Below are 25910 nucleotides of genomic sequence, written 5' to 3'. Positions count from 1 at the left end.
TTAAATTATGTAAGCTTACAATAAACAGCATCAGGAAAAAGAAAGACCATTTTATTTTCAGTGTATCTTTTTTAACTCTTCCAGTATTTCTCCAGTGCAACACTTTTTTTTCTCTAATATTTTGAGCTCTGGTGTAAAGTTCATATTCATTTAGGAGGGGAGAGGGGGAACATAAATGAAGCAGGAATTCCTTTGGGATACCCAAGATGTAGCTATTTGTGTAGACTATGATTAATACAGGTGATTCCATAGATAAAAGTATGATCTGCAGTTTGTGTAAGCTCCTGAGAGGATTGTCTCATTCTCTAGTTTTATTAAGACTGAAAAATCTTTTCTACCTCAAAGGGGCACAGAAAAATTGTCATTTAAACTACTTTCAAGGTGAAATAATATTAGGCTTTCCAAGAGTGTAGCTCAAGTAACATTTATGGTTCCCCTAATTAAATCACACTGTCCTTAACACAAAGCTTGCCAAGCCTACAGGAGAAACTGTTGAGTGGATGGGGAGCAATGCCAGGATGAGAGCAATGAGTTCAGTTCCTGTATTCTCCATGCTGCTTCTTTTTTCCTTGTGGCAAGGCTCCAATGGAAAAGGGGGACTTGATGTTCTGCCTGTCCCTTTCAGCTTCCTCATCCTCGTCGTATCTCTCATCCTCATCTTCGTCCTCGGCTTCGCTGTGGTGGGGGCTAGAATGCTGGGAGGCAGAGGGTGATGGCGGCACTGATGAAGGCCTGGGGAACCTGAAACCTTCCGTCTGGCAGAGAGACAGGCAAGATGGATATATTAACTGAGCTCCTCAACTGGGTTTTATTCAGCAATTTAAGGCTATCATCACTTCAGAGGAAGCCAGTGGTCAGATGTAAGCTAGACCTACCCTGCACTCTAAAATTGAAGTTCCCTCAACCCAGATCCCATCAATCCTCTGCCACTAAGTACATGCTGGTGTGACAGAGATGTTTACCCTGTGCCATAAACAACATCCTGCCCTTCCAGCATCGCTTTTTACAAAACATGGCTATCTTTACTGAGCCTTAAAACAATCAGCACAACACAAAATCCTTCTGTATTTCTGCTTACTGAAATTCAGGCTTCAATCTGAACATTCAAAACCGTTTTCTAGTTATATTGTCACTATCTGCAAGACTAGAACCCAGCAAGGGGTTTTGGTCTGAACCTCTCTCTCCTTACTAAAAAAACAAAAGGAGTTGCTCTTTGGAGGTTCAGTTTCAAGTAATTGTTCAGAGCAGCCCCACTTCTCAAATTGGTGCTAATCTGGACTAGGCAAGAACTGTTTGAAGGTGTGCCTTTAAAGTGATCCCTTGCAGCTCCAGCCAACGTACCATGTTCAGATGAAGGCAATACCGTGCCTTGCTTTCCCTAGAACATCCTTTCACAACTTCTCTCTATTTGGTTGGTGCAGAACATCTCCATGGCATTTAGCAGAAGCAAAAATTAGAAGCTGCCACTCTTCCAAAGGGAATTTCTAGAGCCAGTTCCTCAGTGGCATAGTTCCATCCAGCTCAGTCTAGATCATCTGAAAACCTGTTCCTGTGCCACACCTAGTAACCCCTGTGTTTGGATCTGATATCCATAGGTTGTGGTTTAACCCCAGTCAGCAACTGAGCCTCACACAGCCTCAGCTCATTCCCTCCTGGAGGGCATGAGGAGAGAATCAAAAGGGGGAAAGTGGGAAAGCTCATGGGTTAGATTAAGACTGTTTAGCAGGGAAAGGAAAAGCTGTGCACACAAGCAAAGAAAATCCAGGAATTCATTCCCATGGGCAAGCAGGTGTTCATCCATCCCCAGAAGAGCTGGGCCCCATCACCGGTAATCTTTACTTGAAAAGACAAATGCCAGCACTCTGAATATCCCCCTTTCCTCCTTCTTCCTGCAGCTTTATATACTGAGCATAACACCAATAAGGTTTGCAATGTATCTTTGGTCAGTTGGGGTCAGCTGTCCTGGCTGTGTCCCCTCCCAACTCCCTGTGCACCCCCAGCCTCTTGCTCGTGGGATGAGTAAGGAGCAGGAAAGTTCTTGGCTCTGTGCAATCCCTGCTCAGCAAGAACTAAACCATCCCTGTGTCATGAGCACTGCTTTCAGCACAAATCCAAAACACAGCCCAGCTACTATGAGGAAAATTGTCCAAAACAGCGGACTCCTGACTGGAGACTGGGTCTATAACTTGTTAAGCTTTTAATTAGGAGTTCCTACTTCCCTTTACTTAAACACAAACTTGCCAACTCTCTTCTCCCTCACACTCTTCTTCTCTTTCCTTGTAAAGCAGTTAAAATGAACTCATCCCCAAAAGCAGACTTTACCTTTGGTGGAGCACTTGGTTCCATCTCAAATTTATCTGGGAACGTTCTGCTGAGGGCCAAGTGTCTGGCATGCATGTAATACTGCAAAAAACCACAGAAGCTATTACAAGCTATTAGAAATCTTGATTTCTAATCAAGAGATTAGATTTAAGCAAGGGGGGAAAGGAACATAAAATGAGTTTCTTCTAAAAGATGGCTAAACAAAGGCTAAAGTGTTTTGAACCACAGGGCTCAGCAACTTTTCAAGAAGGATCGGAAGGATTTTTGGAAGTGTTCAGATGACTCTGGAACACAAATCCTCCTTAGTGTAGGCTTGCCAGCAATACCAGGTTTTAACACTGTGTTTAACACCAGAAAGAGCTCGGTGGTGTGACTGGATTCTGCTCTAACCTACTCAGTCTCTCCTTGCCACTGGAGCATGGAAGGATTACACTGAAATGTGCAGGCTCTGCCTTTAGCCCCTTTGAGTGGGGAATTTCAGCAGAGGGCTGTGTCATTGCAGCACCATGCTGAAGGCCCTGGCTAGGCCTGTGAGCCTGAAATTGTTAATGCCTCTATGCCACACACCCTGCCCAGGTATTTCCAGTCCAGGAGGTCCGAGAGACGCTCAGTGCGGTTCCTCTGGATGATCCTCTGGCGCCGGTTCTGCTGGCAGAACCCGTACAGGAACTGGGTCAGCTGGTTGCACGACTCGTCCGGCGAGCGGAACCTCCTGTCCACGATGTAGATCCCTGAGGGACAAATGAAAGGCCAAGGTGAGTGGGACTGGAGATGGGATCCGACCTTCTACACTTCCAATCTATGTCATGTAGCCTTACAAATGTTACATGCAGTATATCCTTTACAATGTTAAAAGGCAGCTACAACTGGAACATTTGCTGCCACTCCGATGGAACGGAGAGATGCAGAGGAATATGCAATTTTTTAAACTTTAATTTTCTTTACTTTTCAGGCTGAATTTCAGCAAATTGTTCAAAACTCAGAGGCTTTGTTGTTGCTCTGTAAGTATGTCCAAAAGAGTTAGAGCTTCTGGATAAAGACATATCATTTTTATCTCCTATAATTCTTAAAATACTGGCTTCTTAAAGAAAACATAATCTAGCGCTTTCCTAGCTTGCTGTAGAATTCACAAGGGTGGATGGACAGAATCAGGCTGTAGGAGAGACGCAGTGTTTTCTGTAGAAATGAAAGTGTTTCCATAGAGACAGCTAACTCATACACATCATTCAACAGACAATTCTGGCAGAGAGAGGGCAGAGGTAGACTTTGCCTCTACATTGTTGAGACGAATAGTTTATTTTTGCCACCTTCCATAGACCAGGGTGCTGGGGAAGAAGAGGGAACCAGACCTTGTAGATCTCTTAATGGACATGACAAATGCAAAACTACCTTAATGAAGTGTCTGGGGCCAGCACAGTAATTTATGTCAAATCACATCTACGCTTTAGCAGAGAAAAACAAGTGACCAGTGTTGTGTGGTTTTTCTGAAGGATCTCAAAGACATGTCCACCCAGGAAGGTGTATCTATATTTTGTACCTGGCTCTAACCCTTGCCCCCACACTGGCCAAAGGCGGCACCAGTGTGGGCTGTCACTGCCTTATTGTGGAAACATGCCCAGGTACTTGGAAAAAGACCCTAGTTTGGGAACATATTCACGGAACCACAGAATTATAGAATGGTTTGGGTTGGAAGGGACCTTAAAGATCATCAGGTTCCAATCCCCTGCCATGGGCAGGGACACCTTCCATTATCCCAGGCTGCTCAGAGCTATATCCAGCCTGTCCTGGGACACTTCCAGAGATGGGGCATCCTGTTAGCCCTGGCTAAGCAAGGAGGAAAGGATAGGGAGGGCTGTGCCTTGCTCTGTGCCTTGGGGAGGCCACAGCTTTAGTGACAACTGCAGCAGTTGTAAAACAGGGACAATCTACCCTAAAAGGAGGATCTACTGAGGCAGAGGACGACTGAAGAGGAAGAATTGTCATGACATACCACGCAGGCACTGGCATTCCAGTCATGAACCATTTGTAAACCTTCCTGAGCAGATCATTATTTGAAGTAGATTCCTTGTATTTCCATGGCTATTTTTAAGTGTACATGGTAATTTACTATTTGTTTGGGGAGGGTCATGTAATTGGTCTCAAAGTCCCAGACTATTAGGAGAAGCAGACTTCCCCTGCTTTTTTGGAAGGCTCAGAGTGTTATAATGCAGCCAGAGGCACTAAAGGGAAGTGCTGGGAGACTCAAGACTGATATGAGCAGTGATGAATTTGGAAGGATACAGTAGACAAAAGGTTAAAGGGAGATGAAAAAAAATAAACCAACAACCTGGAAAGGGTTTGGATAAATATGAAAGCTGAAATCTCTTGTCCAACTTAACAAGATATTCAGAGCTCTGAAATACAAAATTGAGGAGTAACAGCATGGTTGCTGTGCTTTTTGCTTTCCTAACTCAGAGGTGATATTTTGATATGCTGTTAAAGTTTTCACCGTAAGCTTCTGGGTCAGCAACATGTTCCTGCATGAAACAGCCAAATCCAGAGAGGTTTGTGGTTACACTGGGAATGCCCATCACAGTACACTCAGCTGCAGAAAGAAACAGGCAAAAAGGGTTTCAGGGAAATACACCTGCAATGGTTTCACCTTAAGACAAAAAATAAACCAAAACAGGCAGACAGAAAGTCCCATAACACTAGAGCTGCTCTGAAAATGTCAAGTGAAAACTATAATAATGTTTTATTGTGAATTATGGGGAAAAAAATATAGAAAGAAATTTTAAACACAAAATTCACCCTGTGTTTGCAAACACATGTTTGAGTTTCAGAGCAGGTAAACTGAAGACTTTCTGGGAACTCTGTTTTGAAAGAGAGAACGCCAGTATATAGTCAGGACTATTTACATTTTAAATTGGAGCCTAATGTACACCTATGTTCATTAGTTGTTCACAACTCTTTACAAAACTGAATCTCTTAGGAGGAGGAGTATATCAAACGTCGGATTTTGATGGCTTACCAACAGGTCTCTGTAGCAAGAAAAAAACCCAACAAAACAAAATAAAAAGCCCACCCCAAAACAACAAACCCCATCATTAACTCCAGACTGCATTCACAGTAGATGTGGAGCTACTTCTATAAAATCAAAAAATGTATGCATTGTCTGTAGTTTTTGCTGTCACAACCATGAATAAGGATAACTGCTTACCCTCCTTAAAGAATTTTTGCCAAGGAGCCTAAGCCTAACCTAAACCAGCATGCAGACTCTAGTCTTAACAAAGTGCAAAGACTTCTACATGGCCTTCATTCATATGAAAATAAAACTGGTGTCTATAAAGTAGTTATAAATTCACCTTAAAAAAGCAGTCTTTGTTTCTGGGAGACATAAATGGGTATTGACAAAGAAAATATTTTAAGTCAGAATCTATATGCTGTCTGCATTTCTAGAAATTTCCGGTTAATTCAATGAGATTCACTACCACTTCATGTATTTATGTTAAAAAATTTAGCTATGGTATTACATAATTCTCTCAAACTTGTTTTCTTGAATTAAATCCACTGAACTCTGTCAGCTGACAGCATCAGATTTCTTGCACTGCTTTTTTTTAATTTAGATTCCTGCACACCTTCTTTTAAGATCCTCCAACCAAGAATTAAGTTTTAAAAACTATTTCTTCTTCTAAAGCCATAGAAAATCGAAAGATTACACATTACCGTGGGAAAAATTCCAGTGCAGGGACAATTTTGCCAACAGTAAGACCTTTGCATGGCAGAGGAAACAGAGTCTAAAGAGCTTTTTCAGCACTCCAGAAGGAACTGGCTGCATCAACAGAATGGGTGTTCATCTTTCCATGTTAGTTAAGGGTACAGAATTCCTACCTGGAGTGTAGCCCCAGGGTTCATAGTAAGATGGGAATACACCAAGGTGGCAGCCTCTAACAAACTCCTCATAGTCCAAGGGCAGCAAGGGGCTTGTTGAAGAAAGAAACTCCGGATGTAGGATCACCTGGATATTCAAAACTTGTGTTAGGGGTGAAGAAAACCATCATTGCTATATTTCTCTTATAAAAAGGCTTAGGCAAATTATTCACCCTGTTTTTTTTCTAAGTATCTGGACAACACCTCCTTTGACCATTCATCTGTTATCTACCCCACTTCTCACACTACAATGCATCCTGCCTGTGTGCATTCTTGTCCTGGAAATAGTACTGATAATGAGCCCTTTTTTTACTAGACAGGTATTTAACTTTATCCTTCTTCATCAAGGTGGCCCATGTGCATTGAGAATTAGGCCTACGACTGTGGCATTTAGCAAGATTTGGTCTGTTGTACAAAGGTACAGAGGATTTACAAAGGCCTGGAGTGAGAGGACAATGGGAATGGCTTCACACTGACACAGAGCAGGGTTAGACTGGATATAAGGAAGAAATTCTCCTCAGTGAGAGTGGTGAGGCCCTGGCACAACTTTCCCAGAGGAGCTGTGGCTGCCCCATCCCTGGAAGTGTCCAAGGACAGGTTGGATGTGGCTCTGAGCAAGCTGGGACAGTGGAAGGTGTCCCTGCCCATGGCAGGGGTTGGAATATTAAGATCCCTCCCAACACAAACCATTCTGTGATTTTATAGGGCTGCCTCATTAGGAGGAGGCCTCAGGCAGACACAGCGCTTCTGAACTGCACAGCATACCCTGAAATAAAGGGATGTTCACTGTACTTGACAGATCTCCCATGAACAGAGGGAATTTTGAAAACAGACACATTGTAGTCCTGTCACCACAAGCCTGTGCCTAGGCCATTTGATCTTGCTGAAAGAAAGCTCTAAAGACCAAACTTAATTCACTGCTTAGTTGAGAAGTGCCTTGTATGTAGTGCCCAGTCAGCTTCATGAGGAAGAAACATGAGGGAATGGTTTAAACTGCTCTGGGTTTATTTCCCTGCATGAACATACTACAGCCATTATTCCATGTCCAGGATAAGTTTTTATCCCTTCTTAATAAGATTGTTATGCTACTAACTTGAGTAAACAAATGAATGTACTCAAACAGTAAATGGGCTGTAAACTCATTTTGCAAGCTTAGTTGATCCCAGTGATTCCACTGGAATTGAGGGTATTTTTCACATGCCGGCTGTGTCTGCCTAGATATGTTATACCTCTCTCAAAACTACTTTCAAATTGAAGTTTACAGAATTTGTTTTTCATTATATTCAGTTCATTAAGTATTAAGCTTGTTCATGCAGGAAGTAATTTTTCAGTGGTCATGACAGATTTTTACAAACTTGACATCTGCTGAGAAGCAGATGTCTGCTGTGTTGTATCTTATCTGTTCTGTAGTGCTTTCAAGCAGTTAATTCTGAGGCATTTTTAACTACATTTGTACACAGTGCATCCTTCCCCCCTACTTTTGTTATATCTCATGTATTATTGCCATATTATGATCCCAGAATTCATTGGAGTTAATGTTCATATATTAAGCCAGGAAGAAGCAACTAGGAAGTATAAGAAAATATTTACTCAGGTATAGCCATGGGTTTAAAAAGAAACTGAGAATAAGTGATATGTCATTGTTAGAGATACCCTGGATCTGGCTTTAAAGAAAAGGTTTGGAAGAGGAAGAGTTTTAATTTTAGGTTCAGCTTTGACTAGATAGATGTTGAGATAGTCATAGTTAGAATGTCAGAGATTGCCAGAAATAAAACAACTTTGGCAGACCTGTGAAAGCGGGAGATGATCACTTCTGTGGTTTGACAAGGTAAACATGGAAGTAAGGAAAGGGTTTATTTGAATAAATTTAGTTTCAAAAGGTGATGTAAACAAGAGCACGGCATGAACAGGAATTCTTTCTACTCAGGATCAAAGCCCTGGTTAACCTTTCACAGCAAATGCTGGGTATCAGGGTGTTCCTGTTAAGAGATGAATCAATACTCCAGGAATGTCTGTGCTCAAACCTTGGACCTCCAGTTTTGGGCAAGTGAATCTATGTCAGAGTTTTCTATCTGGCTGCAAATGACCCATGGCACTTTCTTGATTTCAGAAGTAGCAGCTCCTCATTCAGTGAAGGAGGCAGCAATGAAAACAACTCCCTAACCTCAGACTAATTTGAAATTAGCTTAGCTAAACAGCACCTGAGGATCTCTGTGCAGTGAGAAGTTGTTATTCCTGGAAAGAGAAAGAGAGAAGAAGTACTCTAGCAGTATAATACCACCTATCAAGACTTTAACCGCACTCCCTTTGCTAACGATGCAGACTGAGAATGTCCAAAGAAATCACATTTTGTATCTAAAATGAGAAGGCCAGAACGCACTTTCACGCGGTCTGTGCGGTTGTTGAACAGCCCAATGCGCCGGATGGTGTTGAGGATTGGGTCATTGCTGTCATCAATCATGTTGTGGGTGGTCACTGGAGGCAGAGAGTGTCTCTGAAAACAGAAAAGGCAATCCATAAATCAGGCAAACTCTTGCCAAACAGTCCTGTTGCCATTTCCTAAGACTACTGGAAGCCAGTGGCAGACATTGTCATTTATGTGAATAAGCTTAATTTAATCAAAACAAATTAATTTGTACTAACATTTAGAAGGTCCCATCATTTAATTTTGAAGATTTTTAGTCAATGTTGTATCTCCTTAGAGTTTGATTTCACATATTTAATAAAATTATAAAAATCCAGGCTCATGAACAAGTTCACAGTTCAGAATAAAATAATTAGGAATGCATGTGACCGAAGGAATATCCATAGGCTCCCCAAAAGATTAGTTTGGGTCATAGTCTCACTAAAAACAATCAGAGCTGATTTTAAATGTTGCTGATGAGAATTGTATTTGCTGAAAACTTCTTCCCAACACACACATGCCACTATTTGTGGAATTGAAAAGCCACAGGAAAACTGATTATTGTGGAAAAGTGTCCATGACATGACAAGAGAAAAATTCCTCTCCCTACAAGGACTGATGAAAGATTATTGTATAGTTGGTACTGTTTTAACATCCCAGGTTTTGTCTCTATGTTGTCAGTTGAGAAAAGAAAAAGTTGGTCAGAGGGAGGAAAGGTTTCTGGAGGTTTTATTCTGGTTTATTATTCTTGTAGTCCTGTTAATAAAGTTTCTTTATTCCTTTAAAGTTTTAAGCTTGTTTTGTCCTTCCCCTAATCCACATCTCACAGCGGGAAATGAGTAAGTACCTTGGTGATTTTAGCCAGCACTAAAACCCACCACATTATTTGATGCATTAACCAGAAAATTCAAATTAACAAATCTAAACCACTACACATACACAATCCTTTTACATCATCACATTCATTATTCAGATTAGATGTTTATATAAATAACATATTTTCTGACCTGAGTTGAAAAGATGGCTCTTTTCATAATGCTTATGTCATCTCGGTCAAGAATCTTGTTCAAGTCTGGGATTTCTCCTCTGCAAAGGAAACACACAATCAGTTTTACCAAATGACTCATTTTCCTTTTTGTAAAGAAAATGATGAAATGGCCAACAAGGTCTGATCTGAAGTTTGCTGATATCAACATGAACCTTTCCTTTGTTTTCATGGCCCTTCTATATTCCCTATATTGTGTTCTCCCATATAGTTGGTGATCTGCCAATTAGCTTTCAAAAAAAGGCCAAAGAATTGGTTTCATCTTTTTTTTGGACACAGCTTTTTTTTATTGAAGTTCCAGTCATCTCACCTGTAGTTTGGGTTATTCACTTCCAGCTGTTTTCTGAAATGATATGATCGAATCACTAACCCATTTTACTTTGTCTCTGGTGTTTTTTTAAGCTAAAGTAGCTCGTTTTTGACAGTGGATAAGCTTTTGTGTTACGTAGACAGCCCCTGTGTCTCTTACTACTCTTTCCACCACAGGCTGCTGGTACCTTTATTATTTTTCTCTGTGATTCGCCTGTTAAACAAGTATCTTGTTTATGGTCCCATATCCTTCTTCCATGCCTTCCTATGGCTATCAAAATTGCTTACACAAGGACCAGAAGCACAAAAACAGCACAAGTAAAGCCACCTGAACATGAGGCTCTGCAAGTCAGAGCAAAGCAATCTATTCACTCACTTCAGCAAGGCATTGTAGAGCTTTCTTCCAAACTTTTCTTTCACAGATTGTGCAGTGTCCCTAGGAAGATAAATAAATGTATGTATAAAACAGGAGAATCCAGGACAAAGACAGTACAAAAGAGATTTCCGCTGTTGGAAATTAAACTGATATACTGCTGGAACCAAGGATGCAGATGCAGACAGAGGTCTGGTTCTAAAAGCTTTTTTTTCCAGCCAGCAGCTGTGCTGATGGATTCCAGCAGAACTGAGGATTTGACCTGCACCTACAGATGAGTGTACTGGGAAAGCCAGAGGCAGGCTTTACTAGGGATTCCTTCTAACCCTCTTCTCTGATCAGTAAACCACATGCCAGCTGTGAAAAAAAGAGTCATATATATGACCCTACATAGTGTAATGTGATCATTAATAATGGACAGAGGGATTTCCAACTTCTCTTGACCTAGAAGAGAGATGCAAGATATAAGAATTAAACAAATAGGGATTTTCAAAGCAAGCTTCCCCCTTCACTTTCTGCCCTATTTTCCAACTCAAAGACTTTTGGAAACAAGTGTTTGACTAAAAGGTAGTTTGACTTAATTAGTTTGCAAAACAAAATACTTCTTGAAAAGCTCAGGCCAAGTTTTAAGCTATTAATGAGGCCTGTGTCAGACAAATGTTGTATTTTAGCTAAGGAAGAACTCCAGTGAACCACTGTTCTGCATGCAAAGAGTCACTTTTATTATTCTGCCTGTGGCCTGTTGTCAAAACAGCAAGTGCACTCTAAATTTGAATAAATCTCCTATGGGTAAAGTTCCACTTCACAGAACCTTTCCTGCATTTCTGATTTCTAATTATACTTTAGGCTAAGATGAAAGTTGTTAAGTGAAATCCTAAACTTTACCAAGGTGGGAATCCACATACCTGTTTTTAGGTGCTCCCTCCCAGCTCACAACAGACAGAAGAGTGGATGAGTTAATTCTGGGTGAGTTGTAAAGCAGCCAAATATTAAACCACACTGATCCAAACCCCAGCAGGATAGTTCCCACATGACTATACTTTCATAGATTGCCATGCACAAAATCTATAATTTAACCCAGATGGGATAGACTACTTTTTCAGAAGCAGAGGAAAAGAAGGATTTTATACCTCAAGTCAGCCATCACATATTAATTTGTTAAGTGCTGTATTCCTTTATAAGTGCCTACCTCTTCTTGTCTTTAATTTCTGTGGCATCCTGAAAATCATTTGATATTATTATGCAATACTGTTAGCAGGTGGGTTTATCCTGGAGTTCAGATTATGACCATGATAATGCTGCATACAGTGATGCAGAGGGTCTTTTGTTTTTCACAGAGAAGAACAGCTGAAAGCAGTCTTTTCCTATCACACAGCAGTTAAAGTGAAGGTTAATCCTGCTCCTGCTTTGCTTTTTTGTTTGGAAAGTTACAAAATACGTAGGGCTGTGACAATTTTCCCTTCATAATTGTAAGTTTCACTGCTTGGTTATGGCCACTGCCATAAGGTTGTAGTCCATATAGAAAATTACATACAATTGTTACCAATTGCTGATCTGCTGGATCACACAGTGCAATTTCCATATTTCTAAATAAAACAGGATGTGTAATTGATTTATTTTTTCCACAGAGAAGCTCACTGTGAAAAATGAGAAGTCTTTATTTTGTGGGAGCTGTATGGCACGTCCAAAGGGAGTACCAGAAACAGCCAGAAGACATCCAGAATACTGGATTTTCTAGAGCATTTGACTTTATTGCTGCTGCTAATAGAATAGCAAGGCAAGTTAACTAAAAATAACTTTGGACAAACAAAAGAAAACAAACTAAAAGGAGAAATATTTGACCTTATTTATCTTTCCCATCTCTTTCATCCCTGACATACGTTCTAGTTACCGACAATCCTCAGTTTTAGCAAAAAGAAGGAGCATAACTCTTCAGCTGAGATTTTTGCATGAATCCACATCATATTGTACCAGGGTGGGAATGGCAATTACCAGAGCTGCTTACGGACTGCTTGTCCTTTCAAGGTTTCCACATTGAAATTGTTGGTCTTTGCTGGCATGATGAAGAACACAATAACTGTAACATCAGTCTTGTGAACCTACATGACAAGAAATGGAGAGGAATTAAAAAAAAAAAAATCTCATTATTATTATCTCATGGTTATCACATCCAACTTTAAGAATTAGTCACAGGAAATGCCAGATGCACTTTGGTTTTCCAGGAAGGCTCAGATCTTGTAGCTCTTCCTGCAAATGAAGTTTTGTCAGAGATCGACAGAGATGTCACACACCTTCAATCTGGGCAATCAGATCTTCCTGAGCTCTCTTGGTTTAGAGAACATGGCTTTGGATGTGCACATAAACTGCAGAAAAACACAAGTCCTACACACTTCCTCACCTGACACAAACTGCTGGCTCAAAGGAGTGAGTAGCAAAGGTGTACTAGCTGAGGCATGCCTAGGCATGAGATGAGGGATTTCCTACAGCAGCAACTGTATGGGCAGAGAGAGCAACCATTTTCTACCTGAAACCCTGGCAACAAACCTGCCAGACCCACAAAAAGCCACAAGTAACTTCTTGCTCATTTCTCCCATCCAGCTACTTCAAAGGCAGAAAGCACTTGCTGTAAATTCTAACCCTTTATTTCTAGATGGTTTCATTTGCTAGTTTCTCCTGCGCATGAACAAGGCTGAAAATACCAGGTCCATTCATTGCTGCATGAATGAGGTTTTACTCCTCTCAGAAACTGTTTACTGAAAAGCTAAGGGTGAACTCTGTTCAGAGCTGTAAAAATTAAATTACTTTGACTTGCCTCCATTTCAAATTTTAGATACATAAACATGCTGTTAGTGTGCCTTCTGTCAGACTGACATAGGGGGAAATGTATAGTATAAGATAATCTATGGGAGTCCTATGCTGCTAATGTTAATTAATGTTCTTCCCTTCCCTCTCTTCAAAGCAGGTTCCAAATCCATCATGGCACGATCCAGTGTGCATTAACAGTCTCTCCCAACATCCCTATTTTATTTACAGAATTTTAGTAAGGTTTTCAACCAGCAGAGGAAAACATTTCCATAAAATAAAACAATTCCATGCAATGGTTTGCACTTTTTAGGTTCAGGCACATCACTGGGACTTGTTTAGGAAGTATCACCATTTCCAGATTTGTAATTAGTACAGGCAGTCTGCTACTCCCAATGGAATTACCTCTTGAAACAATTACAGAGTAAGTGCTGTTAGAACAGCTAATCAGATGTCACCAACTGAAAGAATAATGCAAGAAATCAGGCTCAACTTATGGGAGAAGCAACAGTACACTGCTTTATAGAGCCTGGGAAAACTAGCCTCAGTTTTAATTTCCATCAGCCTTGTTTGCCATGGATGTCATCAGGAAGAATTTCTTCACAGAAAGGGTGATGAGGCAGTGGAAGGGGCTTCCCAGCGAGGTGGTGGAGTGTTCAATAAACAACTGGACATGGCTCTTAGTGCCATGGTCTAATTGAAAAACTGGTGATTGGGCAAAGGTTAGACTCCATAATCTTGGAAACCTTTTCCAACCTTAAAGATTTTATGGTTCTATGATATAAATCATTAGCTACAAAAAGAGATTGCCGCAATAATTGCTCAAGCAATTCTTTCCCTCTTATCACACGAGACCTTCCATGTTACCAGCATTCACAAAGTAACAGCCATGTAAATGCCATTAACAGGCAGCTGATGTTGCACAGCACTGACAAACAACTAACTTCTGCTGAGGAAGAAATACTTCAGTTCTGTGAGGTGATCTGTGTGCATGAAGGGATTAAAAATTTCCAGAAAATCCAGAGGCTCTAAATGGCATATTAATGCCATTGTGGTAAAGGCTGTGGTAAAACAAGTGTACTTAGGGCTTTGAACATTGGTGATTCTTTGCTCCCTGCTGACACTGCAGTATCATAATTTTTATCCATATTTTCCATATAATTCAACTGATAAGAGTACAAAAGACAGAGTCTAGGACTACAACTAATTGATCCTTGCCAGATGATTGGAAACCAATTAGCATTTTTTCTGGGTATTATTTCCAATATACCAGTCTTTGAGACACACCTGGAGACATTTTCAACACCCTCATTGTAGGTGAGGGCTCTGCTCTGTGATTTTTAACAAGGCCTTGCACTTACCTTCACTGAAGTACTCCATAAGGGCATTTAGAAACATTGCACTCATTTTGTAGATGAGGAAACAGAACCATGGAGAACTGAGTGGCTTCCAATTGCTTTGCACTAGGCCACTATCAGTCTGTGGAATTTGATGCAACATTTCCATCCAATGGGGCAGCAGTACTCAGAGAATTAAAAGATCACGATCAAGTCCTGATGAATTAAGCAATTTGCTTAAAAAGATTTTTTTAAAATGCAGCTTTAAAGACTTGTTTTTATTTCCATCATAATATATAAGCCATCAGGGTAAACTCTAGAATCCTATTTTCATGACTTCTCTCTAAAAACCAGGGAGGCAACCATGGATTAACTTCTTGAACTATGTAATCAATTATTTTTAAACTGTCTGAAATCATCATATATTCTGATGGTTCAGGAAGAGAGTCCTCTGTGAATATTCCATAATTACTTTCCTACAAACCAGAGTACTGAAAGGGAATTCTTGCAGATGACTTCCAGAGTATTGGCAGTATGAGTATAAGCTCTATGCTTTCAACAGCTGTGTAAGTTTTCTTACCCTCAGCAAAAAGTTTAATCTTGATAAGGCTTCTAGAAACATATCAGCTCCTTTGTTTGAAAATTCATATCTCCCAGCAATGAAGAAAAACAAAGTCTTGTCAAGATCGAAGTCAAGGTGGCTGAAAGCAAGAAAACAGACAAGAACAAAGTATTTCTCGAGATACAATCAAACAAAACACACAACAGCTTTCTATTCTGGAGGAACTTATTATCCCAAGAGAAAAATGGAAGTGAGGCTTTCTGCTGTGCTTTAAATTGACTATCTTAATCTGACAAACTGTAACTTGGATAAATAACAAACAAGATCAAAATCTGCTGTCTGATATCACAATCTGTTAAGTAGAGTCAGATCTGATGTCTAAAATTCTCTCAGCTTCTGACTGAGAAATCCCAGACAGATATTTGAATAAGGTGGTTTCAACATTTCCACTCCTCTATGAAGTACTTGTTAGTCCTCCTGCTTTGGTTTTTGCTTTAAATAGTGTTGGACAAGCGTTGCTAATTTTTGAAAAGTAAAAGCATACCCATAGAAATGACCTCGAATGAACTCTTGGATCCTAGCCTTGTACATGGAATGCAAATTCTGAAACTCATGCATTGCTGAAAATTTCTTAATGTTCAAGCCATTTGGGGTGACAACATCTGGAAAAGTAGAGAAAAGGCAGAGGTAGACATCTTCAGAGTCAGAGAAATCTTTAAGGAAAGAACTAACGTGTCTCTCAGCTTTATGTGGGTTATATCTTATATATGTTACTCAGGGGGAGGGAACAGTGCTGCCTCCACACACTGTCTGCAGCATCAAAGCAGCTTTCACCTGTCCTCAGCACTGGGTAGACCCTGCTCTTGAGTCCTCTCAAGACTCCAGTAATGTCTCCACTGAGCCATATATCTGTTGTGCAACTTGCCCTTTACCTCTTTATCCTTGATCTCACTGTTGCCTGCTCTATCACTACAGATTGAGAGCCCTTGGAAGAATAAACTGTGCTGTACTATGCCCTTGTTTACTGCATGGCAAAAGAGATATCCATTCTATCAAAACTTCTGAGGATTTATCATAAAGGGAGCATATAGTAAACCTTTACGAAATAGCCTCTCTCCAGTAACCAGTTGCATTTCTCCTAAAAACAGCTGCCGAAAAGTACACTGTATATTTTTTGTGCTGCTCTCCTCCAAGATTCTTAAGGATATCAGAATTAGAATTTATTTATTTCCAGCCCTCCTCCAAGATTCTAAAGGATCTTACAATTAAAATTTGTTCATTTCCAGCATTTTAAAGGTAGAGTTTTAAGATATACACAGACACTGAAATTCAGTCACTCTTAGCCTTCCTGGTAGATCACAGCAGCTATTCAAAGGCTTGCCCTAAATCCAGTCCATGTATATGGAAAGAATGCCGTTTTCTATCCTTTGAGCTGGGTTATGAATGGAAATGGAAGGGAAGGCCAGTACCTCAGCAGATGTTATTTCATGGCAACACAACTGACTGAAACAGATCTATACTGATTTATGATACTTGCCTGACATTATGCAAATGCCACAGCCATTTTTAAATACTTCCTTGAAAATTACAGCCTGGTCCAGCAATATATGTATTTCCCTGCCATGTAAGTGATCTCTGATTAAACTTTCACCTGTAAAATATCCTGAAATGCTCTAGGTTAAACTGCAACAGATAAAAATATAACCTTTAGCAGCAACTATGAAATAGCAAAAATCTTGATGGATCTGTTTCTGGAATATCACTTAAACTAAAGGCCATGAAATCTCTACTTGCTAGGTACTTAAAATTTGGTTCTCAATGACAAAATGTCTTGGTAGATCTGAGGAAAAATTGTTTTTAGCTTTTCCTGCCCAGCACTTAAGAATTGTCTGAACAGAGACCTCTGTGGGGAAGCAACAGAGCAGAAACATCCTCCATTGTCATTATCAAAAACTTCTCCTTTCTGCGACTATTTCTTGTTCTGTGGAAGAACTGGCTCATACAGGAAAGAGCTTTGAGACTCCAACCATCTCAAAGTCTTTCCAGTGCAGGAAGAATCCCTTCCCTGGGTATTTCTGGCCAGCTTATTTCTACTCTCACATTCATTTATCAGGGAGTTTTGGAGAGTCTGACACACCAGCAGCAGCCTGTGTATAACCTACTCCCATGTTCTTTGGTTTAACTGCAGCTTCATTTACCTTTTTGTGAGGACTGGGGCTCAATCCATCTCTTTTTTAAGGCTTTGGGATACATGACAGACATGGTGGCCCAAAGTTCACTATTTCTGCTGAACATACAGGAATATTTTGAACATGTGTGAGGGATGAAAGAGAGCTTGATCCCTACACTAATTGGTTTGTTGGGGTTCTTTGGTTGGTTGGTTTTTGTTTGTTTGTTCACTATTGGTTTGTTGTTGTTATTGTTGAATGAATTACCAATATTTTTGTTTGAAAAATCGTCCCAAATAGGTCAAATCAGAATGTTTTGACTTTTCATCTATAGGAAAGAAACTGGCATTGATATAAGTAATATTAGCATAGAATGAAGTTTTCTCTTAATAGATCACTAACATTCAGAGTTGACTTGTACTATTTCTGAGTCTCCATCTATGATTTTGATCAAATATATACAGATAGGAAGCCTAGATCTAGAACTCAACTGATACCTGAGTCTCTTGGAATTTTGATTCAAAGCCTTCTCTACTGCTCATGAGACATATTTTTTATATCTGAGTGAAAACATTAGAAATCGCATAACATCCGTTTTCAAATCACAACAATATAACTTATGATCACGGACAGAATCTTGCTGGATATGTCAAAGATACTCAAGCTTTCGACAAATATGGTTTGATAAATTTTTGATCACGTAACAACTGCAGCAAGTGGGATCTGCATAATGCAAACTGTCATCCTGCCAGGTTTAGACTGGTAAATTGGCTTTTGTCCTGCTGCAAAATTTCTCTATGCAATCAGGTTTACTAAATTTTAAAGGGACTTTTCCAAGTGATGAGATTTATAATTTAAATTATAATCCAAGTTTGATGTTAAAGAGGAGTAGCAGAGACAGCTCAATTTTGCACATTTCTGAGTTATTTTTAGCTAGCGATTTGGTTACAGAATTTATGCCTCAATAAATGCAAATAAAAGTTAATTGTGCCAATTCAGCACCCTCCTTTTAAAGGTATATGTTTAAAGTGGATGGAGAAATGTACACATGCTTTCAGTACCTCTGCAGAATTCAAGCTCAATGACCTACTGAAGGATTGCTGGACCTTCCAAAATATCAATGTCTATGCAGATTTCACAACTTCAGAGAGAAGAAATAGTGTGAGAATATGTTCCTCCACAGTTTATTTGTGGTCTTGGATTTAGAGAAACTATTAAAGTACTTATTCCCATCATAATATACTTTCCACTTAAAGTCATCTCTTAGGATTTGGGGTGACAATTCCTACTGAATTTCTTTCTAGCTATGTCAACGTGTCAGTAGTTTTTTAACCCAAACATTAAGTATATTTACTTTTTTTCTTCAAAGTTGCAAGAATAATCACAAAAAGCTCAGGCCTGTGAATCTCTGTGCATGGAATTCTCTTCAGCTTCAACTGATGTTTTATCTGTGAGCAGCCTGGAGATTTTCTTCCCCAAATTAAACTGGATTCAGACTCATTTCAGTCTCCTAAAATCCCAAAACACAGACTATGATTTTCAATGGTAGCTGTGGTAGGGAGAAGCCTCATCCCTATATAAAAAAGAGCTTCAAAAGTCTGATTTTCAAAGTGATCTTCACTTTTTAAAAATCAAGATCCTTCAGAGATATCCCAGTTTAAATGACTGAACTTCAGTGACTTTTAAGACATGGCTTTCATGCTTAAAATAAAATGAAAAATATAATCTAAGTCCATCATCCTATTGACAGCTAGTCAGGAATGAGGCAAAGGATTTATTTGGGTTCAGGAACCACAATGTAGCTTAAAGCATTGAAGTTAACCAGGATAACAAACCCAAACTATAATTAGCACTGCAAATCAACCAATAACTCTACAAAGAGTAAGCAAAAAAAACCCCAAACAAACAAAAAACAAACAACAAAAAAAACCCAACCAAAAACCCCACAAAACCAAACCCAAACCAAAAAAAAAATAATTTGAGCACTGTTATATTTAAAATAACCAAGATACAAACACACCTGCTAAACAGTCTCCAAAACCGTTGTGCAGTTTTTCCCTCATGCTGCTTACCTGCAGATGGAGTACTGAGGTTTATCCCTATAAAGCACTGAGATGATTTAAAGAGAACTTTGATGACACATCAAACTGAGATCGTGACCTTACTCAAAATCTATGCATGGAACAGGACAAGGTTTCTAAGCTTCATATTTTATAAGACTAATATCAAGGGGAAAACTGGACAAATTATTTGGCACATAACTATTTTTCAAACTCTACTCTTTGGCCAAATAGCAAATACTTTATCTATATGCAGCTCATTATGGTTCAGTTCTAAAGGCATGGAAACCCTGCCACAGACAAAATGCCTGAAGTTGAGGAGCTCTGGCAAAAAAACCCCTAATATCCATGGAAATTTGGTTAATAACATAGCCACACTGCGCATGTGTTCTTTCTCTTCATGTCTGCATACCTATCTCTATTGTGTTCATCCAGTCTAAGCGCAGGCATTTGGAGGAAATACAGAAAAAAAAAATAATTCAGGTCTTACCAGGGCTTTTTTTAAGCATATGTTCTGCTTCTGTAGCTGTGATCTGAGAGACTGTGGTGAACACGTGGGCACAGTGTACAGATGCCCGCTCCATACAGTACCGATGGTAAATCTGCCTCTCTCCAGCCTCCTTGTCAATGTCAAACTGTTAAATAACAAAACAAATTAAAAAGACACCTGTGTGACATGACCATCAGACTGTCTCCCTCAGGGAAGGTTTCTCCTGCTAGGCTCCATTCCCCCAGGGGATGAGAACCATGTGATTATGCTGCTGTTTTGTCATTCTGGTTTTTCAACTATTTTATCAACTTCAAAGGGTTTGAAAGAGCAAGAGAGCTCTGAGATCCCACTTGTTCCTGAAAAAATGGCAGCTCTGCCATGGAAGGATACCTAGATTAATGATCCCAAGAAAGGTAAGGATCTGTGGAATTTGGCTTGCTAGCTGGCAATGTATCATGCTGCAACTTCCCCGGGCTTGTTGGAAAACTTGGGAGAGCAGGGAAGTTGCTGGTAGCTGAAGGGGAGAGAAGAAAAAAGGAATGGGGATGAAGACAGAACCTGGGGACTTGGTAGAATGGTGGAAATCACAAGAAGGCAGGAGAGAAATGGAGCTGTGGTGGAGAAGCAGGATATAAAGCCTCAATCACAAATTCCAAAGGAAAAAAAGAAAATAGAAAATGAGATATTTTCTGACACTCAGAGTTGTTCTTCCTCAAACTCAACTGCTGTTGTTTGCTGCTTCTTATATTAAGGGAGTTCAGTTTGAACTCCCTTAATTTTTTGAGGCAGATGTAAGTTAAACTGCTAGATTAGATATTCCAAACACCCAAGCATTTATAAATCACCTTTAAATCTTGCAGCTACCCTTTTTTTAACTGAGCTTGTGTTATCCTGAGGCAAAGAAAATGCACAATTTCCTTGAGCTCATGCTTAAAGGTTCAAATGTTCACTAACAGTGTCCACTGCAAAATCACTACAACGTAGTCTAAAAAAGGTATCAATGCTTTCAATTAAACCACAATCCTCTTAGTCTTCCATGATGTTTCACTTCTGGAAACAGAAGTCTTGAGCCCCTAAGGTCAAAAGCATGGGCACCCAATGGCCTGTGTGAGTTTCATGGAGTGTGACAATGGCTCTCAATGAGCTCTGTCATGATCACTGCCTAATGCTGGCTGCACAGCCTGATTTTGATTGTATTTGACTGTGCAACTTCATTGACCATAATAGATTTAACCCTTATCACAGGCAGGCCAGACACTTTCTATAGTTAGGACTGTGTGACCCCTGCCATGGCCAGTTGTTTTTAGCACTTCAGGACTTGGACAGAAGCAAAGCTATTTAGGCTGTGACCTGTCCTGCAAAGCTTAATGCTGGAATAGAACATACTGGGAGAACATTGATGCAATGTGAACCATTTCATGGAACTAGAGTGAAGCAGACAACTTCTTATTTTCACTTAGATATGTATAGACACAGATGCAGACACATATCTTAGAACTCCTTTGCTGAGAAGGTTAATAGATTTTATCTGCTTTAATTCTGCAGCAGTGCTACACTACTTGTGGGAAAGTGGCTTCCACTGTATTAGTTGAAAGTGCCAATCTAACCAACCTAGTGTGACAAAAAAAAAAGGACTCCTGAAAAATCTCAGTTGAAAACTTCCAAAGAAACTAGATGCTTTATTATGGTATTGATGATCCTCTATATCAAGGGCTTTTCTACATTGGCCAAATACACTTTGCCACATAAATGTGCTAAATATTATGATATCATTTCTCAGTTTTATCCTCATATATTGTATTTTCCTCATTCCACATAAGAATTTTAGAGCATGAAATATAAAGGATGGTATTTTCTCTAGAACATTCATCTCATTTGACAGAAGTTGAGTGGTAAAAAGAGCACTCAAAAAAGAAGAGAAAAATAAAAGGGAATTCATTTGGCTCCTTATAGTGCCACAGGTCTCAGCATCATACCTGGCTTACACTAAACTGATTCACAAGCAGCTCTGAACTGCATATTTGATTGTTCAAACATTCTGTGCAAAAAAGATACAAAATGGGACAGTTCCTTAGCATGCTAGACAAACATGTGAATGGGATGGGCACAACTACACAGTCAGAACTATGCAAGTCTTTTCAAACACATTTGGCTTTCTATTAAAAATACTTTTGAAATTGCTAGCAAACAAATAGTTGGTCAAACTTCAAGGAGCTTTTGTTCTCTTTTCTCTTTCTCAGCAAGAACGGGTTTTAATTACAAAATGTGATGAAAAATTAAATCTGGGACATGATCACTAACAGTAGACAAACACTCCCTGTAACACTGCTGTCACAAAGTTGCATAAAAAGATTGTTAAGCACTGTGATTTATTTCTAGTTTTATTTCTTCGGTTGCATGAAAATACTTGATATATTTAACACATATTGGTGCTTATTTCTTCATTGGCATTCATTTTTCCATCTTTTATAAACAGGAAGTATTTTATTTTGCATATAGTCCTTGTGGGACATTTGGCATGTTTTTGCAAAGGTACACAATTCCACATCTATTAGGAAGTACAAACAGAGGTAACAGGACTCTCGCATTTCATTTGCTCTCACTCTCCAGCAGCTTCCAGCACCAATCAGTAAAGCAAGACCTTGACTTTTGATCTCAGCGTGGAGTAAGAACTGTGCACTTCTGAGCAGGCTAGACAAGCGACTTCAGCAAAGAGCCTTAGCAAAGTTGAAGGGCAGGTTAAATTAAAATTAAATGACGAGACAGTGCAGGTGACAAATTTAACCCACCTAGTCCTGTGCAAAGACAGCTGAGCCTGCTCTGACAATCTCCAGAGTTAGAGGTGCTGTGGGCCATGGGACAATATGCTGAAACCAGCAAGACACCAGGGCAGCTCCTCACCCCCAAGCCAATGTTCCTGCTCAACACCAAGCCCTGCTCTCTGTCCAGCCCAGATCGGGCACCTGTGAACTCTGTTCTATTTCCTTCGTGTTCAGCCAGAGTGACACAAGATACCCGTGAAGTGCGTCACGCCTGCTTTTGTTTGTTTGCTGTTATCAGCAAACGGGAACACAGCAAAGCCACAGATCACAGCTGCATCAAGAGAAAAAAATCTAAGTCAGATGAACAGTTTACAGAACCCTTTAGGGTAGAAGAGGCTCTTCAGATCCTTGAGTCCCACCATTTCAGTGATATTTAAAGACCAACAACTTTGACATCCACTTCCCTGTAAATTTATTGGAGTATCCTCTTCCCTGACTGATAGAAACCAAGCAGATTGTTAGAATTACAAGATGGCAAGGATTAAAAGGTGAAATGACTGCTTTATAAGGCCACTCTAATTTCAAAGCAAAAGAGGAAGATATTCCAAAGGTGCAATGCTTTGGAGCAAAATTTGCATTTTCTGCAATGCAATTCTGAGGGAAAATTTCGGGTCATTTCTGCCTTTTCTATGGATTCATTCAATGAGCACAACATCTCATTCATGTCTTAAGATTTAACATGTTAGGGGGGACAGCAGGTAATCACTGAGCCTCCCAGCATGACATTCTGTTTAAGACAGCTAAGATGAACTTTGAATGAAAAAGAAGTGAATATTAAGCAGCAATGTTTCTTCTGGAAACAGTCACTGAAGTAGTAAATCCAAATCAGCCATTCCTACTTCAAAATTATAAAGACAAATTGCGAAGTGTTTCCAAAGTACAAGAATCATTTGAGAGTGGAAAAGGAGGAAGGACTATGTTAGCTATCTAAATACTTGTCTGAAAGAAAGACAAATTATTTGTCACAGTTTGCAAAAAATCTCTAGATACTGATATTAGACTATGCTCTCCTAAAGAAAAAAAAAAAAGTATGGGAAAACCAACAGAAGTTAAACCAATATAAATTCAAACTGGAATTAATAGATGCAATTTTCCTAAAAAACCCCATTACAACACCTTTGCAGAAATAATACAGACTACCCTCACCATTTAAACCTTACCTCAAGAGTGGATAATATAGCTTGTAATTCAAATAAAAGGTACAGGTTTGATGCATGAGGATTTTAAACAGAGAACGAAATATTCTCTCTTGGTCTTTTAAAACAGTGGTACACTCAAGTTCAAAGTGATTCTGCAGGACCAGGGAACAGGTTTGAAGTTCAAATTTCTTAACTACTAAAAGGTAGAATGGAAACATTTTTGCTTCCAGCATAATCTCACTGACTGCCACTGTCTCCTTTAAAATCCAGTTTACATCAATTTTACCTCCAAATTACTGTTGCCTTGTGCAAAGAGAACTTTCATTCTGGTATAGCTCTGCCAGGCCAAAAGAGAATGAATTTACACTTCCTGGCTTAAATCAGATTTCCATCAGCTGCTCTGCTGACAAAGTGGATTAGCTCTGTGTAACAGTGAGCACGGTGACAAACTGGACAGTACCACGTTAACTGGAGTGAGATACTGTCAGCAAAAAAGCTCTTGACTATTCATTTTAATTGGGATTTTTAGTACTTTTTGCTTTACGCTTCTTGGGACAGGATTTTCCACCACTTTGCAAATGGGATTCAGCTGCACCTTTGTGAGCTGAATGAAAATGTTCCAAGTTCTAAGCGGAAGTGTTACACATCAGCAAATCAACCTAAGGAAAAAGGCAATGACTATGAGTAACCTTTTCTTCCTTCTTCTTAGAACACTTTTCCCATTAAACTCAAAGTGTTTTTTTAGTAAGAAGCATCAGAGGCTGAAGCATACAAATTTCTCATGATGCCAGACCAGTAGTCCCAAAAATCATTTCAGATGATGACCTCTAAGATGAAATTCCAGGTTAAATAATTTCCCAAAATTAGCTCTCTATTCACCTAGGAACTTGTCTGAATCATCAGTGTCTCAGTCAATTTATGAAAAGTGCTGGTCTATTTAAAACTCTAAAGAGATGAAAGGATACCAAAAAATCCCCATGCAAAACAAACAAAAAACTAAATCAGTCCCTTTAAACAATGGGGAAAACAACAACAGATTAATATTATCAGTCTTCAGCTAAGAAGCCAATTCTTCCTGAAGACAGAAAGGCTCCACAGACTTAGAAATTTTTTTCAGAGAAATTCCTAACTTTTAGCAATTTTGGTTCAGTTGATCTTGGCAACAAAGAAATCTCACACACTAATGTAAAAGTTACACTGGACATGGAGACAATGGGAAAATGCTCTGTTGTTTGGATTATTTAGACATACAAAAGTTCTTAAACTTCTTTTGGGAATTAAACTCATAACAAACCCTGCTTGTTATTGAAATTAGGAAGAGCTGAGTTTGGAAGAGTTCAAGCCAGTAACCCATAGGTTTAGTGAGCAGTTCCTAGCCCAGTCATCTACCCAGGGTTCTTCAAATAATAAAAAGTAAATAGAAGTAAAGACACTGACAGTTACTGCACATGTCACCCCCTGTTTTGCTCTTTCAGTTTTCCCTCCTTTCCTTTCTCCAGGATGGGAGTGAAATAATGTGAATTTAGATACTAAAATATGCACTAAATAGTAACACAACAGCACTACTTCTGGTGGTCACTGTGCTCCTGAGCACCTGCTAAGAGTTTAACAACCAGGTTCTCACTGGAGCAAAGGCAGATAAATTGCAGCCAGTCCAGATGAACTGAGTTAAAACTGTAAGAATATAGGAATTGTATAAGCTCAAACTTTAATCACAGAATCATTAAGGTTGGAAAAGACCTCAAAGATCACTGAGTACAACCTTTGACCGATCACCACCTTGTCAGTTAAGGCACAGCCCTGAGTGCCATGTCTAGTTGCTAAGCTGTAATGCTGCCTTAAGAACCAGGATCTGACTGAGGCAAAGAGCAGATGGTTCAGGAAGGGGTCAAGACTCACAGAACATTACAGTCTTACATCTCTAATGCACCCTCCCATCTTCCAGCCATCCACTGCTCTCCTCTACTAGTGTCATGGAGTTACTTTGCCTTTAAGAAAGTTGAAGTTGCTGGGAACTGCCTGGAGTCTTTTCTCCTGACCAATTATCGGTCATTGCTGAGAACTGACAGCAGTTTAGGCCATTGAAAAGTGGGATCAACTTGTGAACCCTACCTTAAAGTGTAAAACCAGAGCTCTCTTGGCTCTCTTTGTTTCCTGGCTGTGAAAAG

General features: G+C 39.6%; 1 protein-coding gene across 2 annotated transcripts in view; it reads right to left on the bottom strand.

Annotated features, from left to right (window-relative positions):
- Positions 1 to 408: 408 nt before the first annotated feature.
- The window catches only part of GYS2 (glycogen synthase 2), a 42058-nt gene continuing 16556 nt past the window's right edge, over positions 409 to 25910 (bottom strand). Inside the window, exons 6-17 of one of the 2 annotated variants that reach the window (XM_015629181.2) lie at positions 19782 to 19926; positions 15608 to 15725; positions 15082 to 15202; positions 12355 to 12461; positions 10366 to 10425; positions 9643 to 9721; positions 8612 to 8725; positions 6193 to 6319; positions 4811 to 4906; positions 2890 to 3053; positions 2323 to 2403; positions 409 to 755 (exon numbers count right to left, since the gene is read on the bottom strand). In XM_015629181.2, coding sequence (XP_015484667.1) covers positions 534 to 755; positions 2323 to 2403; positions 2890 to 3053; positions 4811 to 4906; positions 6193 to 6319; positions 8612 to 8725; positions 9643 to 9721; positions 10366 to 10425; positions 12355 to 12461; positions 15082 to 15202; positions 15608 to 15725; positions 19782 to 19926 — 1434 coding nt within the window. In that variant the 3' untranslated portion in view covers positions 409 to 533. The remainder of the gene's footprint in view (positions 756 to 2322; positions 2404 to 2889; positions 3054 to 4810; positions 4907 to 6192; positions 6320 to 8611; positions 8726 to 9642; positions 9722 to 10365; positions 10426 to 12354; positions 12462 to 15081; positions 15203 to 15607; positions 15726 to 19781; positions 19927 to 25910) is intronic. The other variant, XM_033514499.1, reaches the window with a different exon arrangement.

This window comes from Parus major, chromosome 1A, assembly GCF_001522545.3.
Source record: "Parus major isolate Abel chromosome 1A, Parus_major1.1, whole genome shotgun sequence".
NCBI lineage: Eukaryota > Metazoa > Chordata > Aves > Passeriformes > Paridae > Parus > Parus major.
The sequence above is the reverse complement of the archived record's forward strand: the minus strand, read 5'-3'. Positions and strand labels throughout refer to the sequence as shown.